The 7,579-nt window shown below is 31.3% G+C and overlaps 1 protein-coding gene across 1 annotated transcript; it reads right to left on the reverse strand.

The window, feature by feature from the left end:
• Positions 1–5,117: 5,117 nt before the first annotated feature.
• On the reverse strand, positions 5,118–6,799 carry LOC107016865 (zinc finger BED domain-containing protein RICESLEEPER 2-like). Its single transcript, XM_015217192.1, has 3 exons — positions 6,648–6,799; positions 5,513–6,154; positions 5,118–5,310 (listed from the first exon to the last, which is right to left on the reverse strand). The coding sequence occupies exons 1-3, from the start codon at positions 6,797–6,799 to the stop codon at positions 5,118–5,120; spliced, it is 987 nt and encodes a 328-aa protein (XP_015072678.1).
• Between the last annotated feature and the right edge of the window lie 780 nt (positions 6,800–7,579).

Raw genomic sequence — 7,579 nt, forward strand, 5'->3', positions numbered from 1 at the left:
AAAAAAAAAAAAGAATTTTCAAAAAAAAAAGTTCTTTTAAATTTATTTATTTTTGGGCAGGGGGGGGGTTACAAGGGTGGGGTGGTAGGGGTAGGGTGGGATGGTAGGGGTTGAGGTATTAATAATTTAACTTTGATTTAATCTTTTTTACTTTTAGGATAATAAAGTGGGTTACAACCATTTTATCCAAATCATATTTGACTAAATTCATATGTACCCATATTTTATATGAATGGATTAAAATCCAATCTATTTTAACTCAATCCATCTTCAGTTCATCCGAATCTACCCACTCCACCCATTTGGCACTCCTAAGTGTAGATCTCAATGTGTAGTAATTAAATAGTTCTAGATTTTAATCTAAAATTCAATCGTTGCAAATCTTGGTTGACTTCTATAAAATTATTTTTCCTTGAGAAAAAAAAAATAAAGTTGGGTAAGACTTCATTGGTGAGGACATGAGAAATTTTCTTTGGGTTAGAGATAGTCTAATCTGATTGATTTCTCGTTTAACGGTAGAGCAAGAGATAGTCTAATCCACTCGAGAAATGTTTGGTGTTTTTTTTTATTGAATATTGAATATAGTATTAGTACATATAAAATGTTATTCATGTATTGACGGACTTGGAATTGATTAATCAAGGATTAATCAAGGCCTATTGGATTGCAACACCCATAGTCATTCCAACCTGGTGAAACTCATTTGTGTTGATCTTGTGATAGTGAAACTCATTAAATAAAATCTCATTTTTCCAAATCTTCGCCTTTATATGTTCTTGTTTCAGATTACATGTGCTAGTTAGCTTTGGCTTAAAAATCGAATAGAGCATAATCTTTTCTGTCAATCCTTCTGGTTTGACCCCGACTCATATAAAGTTGGAAATTATTTTTGCACATGACCAACTATCCCTTATTTGTGAGGTGTCGTTGAGTGTTGTCACTTCATTAGCATTGTCGCATTGTGCGCAAGATGTGTTAATTCTAATTGATACAAAGAATCAAGTAAGATGCAGAACATAGTTTAAGAATACATAGAGTTAACCTTGGATGCAAGTATTTGGTGCATGTAGTTAAATCATGCTTCACTTTTCGATACTATTTTTTGAATTTCTTACTATTGTCTAGTTATTTTTTTCTGCTTCTCCAAATAATGTCTCTAGTGATCCCAATCAGTTGCGATGGGAAGTGTGACTATAATCACATTATCAATATCAATGCTCCTCCTTTCTATAATTGCATACACTCACTCACTTTTTAATTTCTTAGGTCTCATTACTATTGATTGACTCTCAAATGTTGAACAATAGTAGAGAAAAGCATCATTTATAGTTAAAGGAGGAAGCATTTTACTTAGATTTTAGAAAATTTGAGTATTTGCCATGACCTTAGAGCATGGGTATCTACTCTTATCCCTTGAAATTTTGCTCTATCTCATACCACATATAATGATGCATGTGAAGTAGAGAGTTGTAAGAATTTTTATCAATTAGTTATCCTTTCCATACATTGCAATTTTGAAAATCAAAACCGTTGATTGGAAAAAGCAAGACTACCAAGTACAACCTATAACAAACTTTTAGGATACTTTCGATCTGGTTGCACATATAAAAAAGTACCAATTCACATTCAACTCCTTCTATAGTAGAGATTATCTCCCAAAAAATGATTGTCATGCACCTGCTTCCCACTGCAACCTAAACAATTTTGACACCACCTTTGCTGGAATAAATGAAAGTGGCATTTCTGACCATTGTAATAAATAAATTATGTAGGAATAGGTTAAAATTTTTTACTAACATATGGGTATCTTTTAACAATTTCTAAGAGAGAATTATATTTAACTAGAAAGGTTTAAGACTATAAAAGTTGATTGTGAGGAATCCACCAAGTATTCCAGCACAAGTTAAAGTACATAAGCCCCTCTCAGCTACAAGTTTCTAAATAATAGTAATAGTACAAAATGCAATGGGTCTAAACTCTTTGCCATAAGTAGGATTGGGAACTTTGGGCACTTATGTCACTGTTTTACAATTTATCCCAAAAAAGAATTTCATTAAATTTCTATTATCTATGGACTTCTTAACATGTATCCAAGCTCACTACTGATTTGTACATCATGAAATTCTTAATGTATCTATAGTGAATCTGTTAACATGTCTCCAAGTTCACTACTAAATATCCCAGTTTCTAGAATACCTTTGGAAGACTCCAAAAATTATTATTGTATCTTTAGTGGATCTGTTAACATGTCTCTAAGCTCACTACTGATGTTGAATACCTTATTTTTTTGCTTGCCTTGCTTCCACAGACTTGAAAGAATTTGGTATTAGATCTCCACAGGTGATCCAAGTGACTTGAATCTTTGAGATTTTTTTCAATTTTCATATGGTTCTGAAATATGATATACCTAAGATGTTTTTTTTTCTATTATATTTCATCTTTTAATACATTTATTTTATTATTACAGGTCAAGCAATTTTTTAGTAGAAAATTTTGCTAATTAATTATTTTTATATGACGAACAATTGTGGAAATTATTTCAAAACATTATTTTGTTGGATTTTTATATAATGGTATTAGTTATTTCGTTCAAATAATATAAGTGTATTTTTAAGTTATGGTACTACAGTTGTTTGGACTAATACTTCCTTTTGTTTGTTTAAATTTAATGAGATATATTATGCTTTATGCATCAATAACACATATTTTTTAGCATTAGACAAACTTGTTGCCTCAACAGACTCATTTAATAACAATTTTTTTAGATTTACTAGTTATAGACTTATCTCTAGAATTGCAAAGTAGAAACTTTTATCAATAGGTGTGGTTATTATTAATTAAGCAATTGATGGTAAAGGCGTGTGACTTTTAGCGTCAAATTAAGTGCATTTACTCGCCAAAAAAATTAGACGCTAAATGGGAAAAATAAGATGTTTTCACAAGGATATTATGTCATTTATAATTTTCACAAAACTATTATCATTAAAGATAGAAATTTTTAGTGGTAATCTTATTTGATTAGTTGTTTCAGATTTGATTTATTTTAATTGCCGCTAAAATTAATACATTTTAGTGAAAATTTTAACTGAATTTATCGACTATAAAAATGTACGCTACATGAGCATAACTAAATGTTTTAGATTGGATTTAACAACCATTTTAATTGCGCAACCAACTTTTACTAAAATTAATTAATTTTAGCAGCAATTTAGTTGGATTTACCATATACAAAAATGATGTTATATGAGCATAACTAACTGCTTAGGACCAAATTTCAAAGTCATCTTAATTACCGCTAAATCAAATGAGATTTAGCAGCATAAAGTCTAACTTTACCAATACTTGTCTGGAAGCCCGTAAAAGTCTTTTCCAACCCCCGATTCAGTGACCAAAAGTCCATTGGTTGGTAAGGGATATAACAACTATTGTTATGACCGCTAGCACCACTTCTAATTGCCGCTAAATTCCCTTTTTATTATAGTGTTTGTTCCCATCAATGTCCCTATGTTCCAAGACCGAACTCACACCCTAGCAATCCCTTGACTCCCGCCCCCCGTCCCAAATGAGGACATGAGCATAATCAACCATCATTCACCTAAGTCATTAAAACAAGTGTATTATAGTCTAAGGTTTACTAAAACAAGCGAAGAGTCTAAGATTTATAGACAAACACCAAAACCACTGCAAGGCTTTACCCTTCACAATGTTATAAACACCACCAAAACAAAACAATGAAAAATCACAAGAAATACTCTAAAGCAAGAGTATATTCGGTACACAAACACAAAAGAGAACAAGGTATATAACTAAAACAAAAAACAAAGGTAAAAAATCACAAGTTCATTAGTTCGAATATTCTTATTTGAAGTAGGGGTGGACATTCGGTATTTTGGTTCGATTTTGATTTTTTTTTCGATTTTTTCAATTTTCGATTTTTATAAATTAAATACCAAATATCGAACCGAAATATTTTATTTCGGTTTTTTAACGGGCTTGCTTAGTGGGCTTTTTAAAATTTTAAACTTTACAATTATTTTTGTTTGATTTTTCAACTTAATGGGCTAAAAAGTAAAAATAGATTCACTTGATCAAAGAAGTGCATTACTAATTTACTACCAAATATCAATATGTCAATATGCCATTAGGCATTAACACCACAAATTTTAAATTCACAATATCACTAAAACACACAATTTTTAATTAACAATGACACTAAAACAAAAGTTGCATTGTAGATTTGTAGTTAATGTCTTCACATATACAACATAATAACAATCTAACAAATAACAATAAAGTCTTTCATGAGCTCATAATAAACAATAATAAGCAACAAACAATGTATTTTAAACTTCTTGTCTTCTTCCATGAGATTACTTTCGATTCACATGTCAACAATAACAAACAACAATGATGAGTTTCTTGACTTTCTTCCATGAGATCGCTTTCAACTTTCAAGTGTCACGTGCCAACAAAATTATTTCTTCATTGTCTTGACCCTTGGACCTTTTAAGATAAAATCAAATATTAGAAACTTAGAATACTACTTTTAATATTAAAAAAATGATATGATTAAATAAATGATGTATTAAATTCACCGCTTGCAAGTCAATCATAGATCAACAATGGAAGAGTTTCTTCCACTATTTGTCATCTCTATAATTAAGAAAAAGAAACATGTCATACAATATACAACACAATAAGTATTTTATTTTTTTCAAAAATAAATAAAAAATAAAAAGTCTTACCAAGTTCAATTTTTTCAAGAAACTCCAAACTTTCTTCAACACAAATAGGCTTGGTTTCTTGTCTAAGCCAATCTTGGACACAAATAAGACATTGCACACATTTGGGAGTCAATGAACTTCTAAAGGGATCTTGAATTCGACCACCGGTGCTAAATGCACATTCCGATGCCACACTCGACATAGGAATAGCCAATACATCTCGAGCCAACTGTGAAAGTACAGGAAATCTAGGAGAATTAACTTTGCACCAACTCAAAATATCAAAATCTCCAGATTCAGGTTCTTGGTCTTCAAGAAGATATTTATCCAACTCAGATTTAACACCTAAACTTCCAGAATCATTTTTTTGTTCCTTCATGTGCAACTTAGTTCTCAAAGATTTTTGGACACATTTTGAGAAATACCACAAGCAGAAGAAACAGATGAGTCAGATGAAGATGGTTGACTTTTGGAACCTTTTTCATACTTACTTACATATATCGCAAACAAATTCCTCAAGTAAGCCTCTACTTTCGTATTCACAACATTTCTCGTTTCTTCCCCAAGTAATTCTTCAAGAGCAAAACTAAGATACACAATGAGGATCCAAAATAGAAGCAATAAAAATTATTTTGTTCATTTTTTCAGGAGTATCCCAATATTTCTTGAATTTTTCTTTTATTCCCGAAGCCATTTTACTCAAATCAAGGTCATCACTTGCTATACATAATTTCAAATAAGCATCAAGTTCACATATATCTTCAAAATGAACATTACAAGTAACATACCGTGAACCTGAAACTTTCAAAGTGAGCTCATAAAATTTTTCAAGAAACTTTGTGACATTCCTCACATTAGCCCAATCTTCATATTGAATTGACCCTGCGATACTTCCATCTTCACAAACATCAGTAACAAGAAAAGAATTAAAATTACCATCATAAAGATCAAACCTCTCAAAAGTCTTCTCAAACTTTTCTGCTGTGTCTAACATCAAATAGGTGGAAATCCACCTAGTAGGCACATCTAAAGACAACATCTTATCACATTCTATCTTTTGCATTTCAACACGTTTCAAGAAATTTCTTGTCCTTGAAGAAGATGATCTAACATATTTCACCATTTGTCTCACCCTTTTGATAGAAGGACCTATTTCTTTCAAACCATCTTGCACAATTGGATTAAGTTTATGAGCCATACATCTCACATGGAGATGCTTACCTTCCATCAAATTAGTTCCCCACATATCTAATTTTTTGGACAACTCTAAAACTGCCACATCATTTGAAGAGGCATTATCAACCGTAACAGTAAAAAGGTCATCCAACTTCCAATCAAGTAAACAATTACTAATAGACTCAGCCAAATACTCACCTTTATGACTAGTGATAGGACAAAAATTCAATATTCTTTTATGAAGCACCCAATCCCTATCAATAAGTGAGCAGTCAAACACATATAATTGATTCTTTGCACTGAAGTCCATGTGTCTGTTGTGAGACAAATTCTTGGTTGTATTTCTCTTAAAGATTGTTTCAAATTTATTCTCAATTCACCATAAACTTCATAACAATCCCTTGCTATGGTTCTACGAGAAGGAATATGAAACAAAGGCTGGACTTTACTCATGAACTTCTTAAAGCCTTCTTTTTCAACAAAACTAAAAGGTAGTTCATCCAAAATAATCATCTCAACTAAAGCTCTCCTACATACCTCTTGCTCAAATTTCCAAGTCTCTAAATTGTTATTTTGAATATTTAATAATTTTTGAATACCGGGTGCAACAGTCGGAGGTTTATACACTTTACACCGATAAGTCAAATGTTGTTTTAGTCCACTTGTTCCATTTTTTGTTGTATTGGCTGCATAGTACTGTTTACAATGTAAGCACTTTGCGTTAACTAATATTCAATTTTCAAAAACCTTTTCAAAGTGTTGCCAAACAGGAGATCTAGGAACCATTTCTTTTTTTTTGTTGTTGTTATTTCTGTGCCAATTGACGGATCATTGTTATTACTAGGTGTATTATCCGTAGAATCAGCCATACTTATTCGACTTTGATCAGCTACACCCATATTTAATTGTTTTTGTTCAGCCATCTATATATATAAAAAAAATCACAATAAATTCACAATAACTAGTAACAAAAACAAAATCAGAAAGAAAAAAAACGAAAGAAGTCAAGAACAAAAAAAAATAACAAAAGTCAAAAAACAAACCTGCGCGGCTGCTGGCTACTGACTGCTTGATAGCGGACGGCGCGGCTGCNCTTCTTAAAGCCTTCTTTTTCAACAAAACTAAAAGGTAGTTCATCCAAAATAATCATCTCAACTAAAGCTCTCCTACATACCTCTTGCTCAAATTTCTAAGTCTCTAAATTGTTATTTTGAATATTTAATAATTTTTGAATACCGAGTGCAACAGTCGGAGGTTTATACACTTTACACCGATATGTCAAATGTTGTTTTAGTCCACTTGTTCCATTTCTTGTTGTATTGGCAGCATAGTATTGTTTACAATGTAAGCACTTTGCTTTAACTAATACACCATTTTCAAAAACCTTTTCAAAGTGTTGCCAAACAGGAGATCTAGGATCCATTTCTTTTCTTTTTTTTGTTACTTCTGTGCCAATTGACGGATCATTGCTATTACTAGGTGTATTATCCGTAGAATCAGCCATACTTATTCGACTTTGATCAGCTACACCCATATTTAGTTATTTTTGTTCAGCCATCTATATATAAAAAAAAATCACAATAAATTCACAATAACTAGTAACAAAAACAAAATCAGAAAGAAAAAAAAACGAAAGAAGTCAAGAACAAAAAAAAATAACAAAAACCAAACCTGACTGG

This window comes from Solanum pennellii, chromosome 4, assembly GCF_001406875.1.
Source record: "Solanum pennellii chromosome 4, SPENNV200".
Lineage (NCBI taxonomy): Eukaryota > Viridiplantae > Streptophyta > Magnoliopsida > Solanales > Solanaceae > Solanum > Solanum pennellii.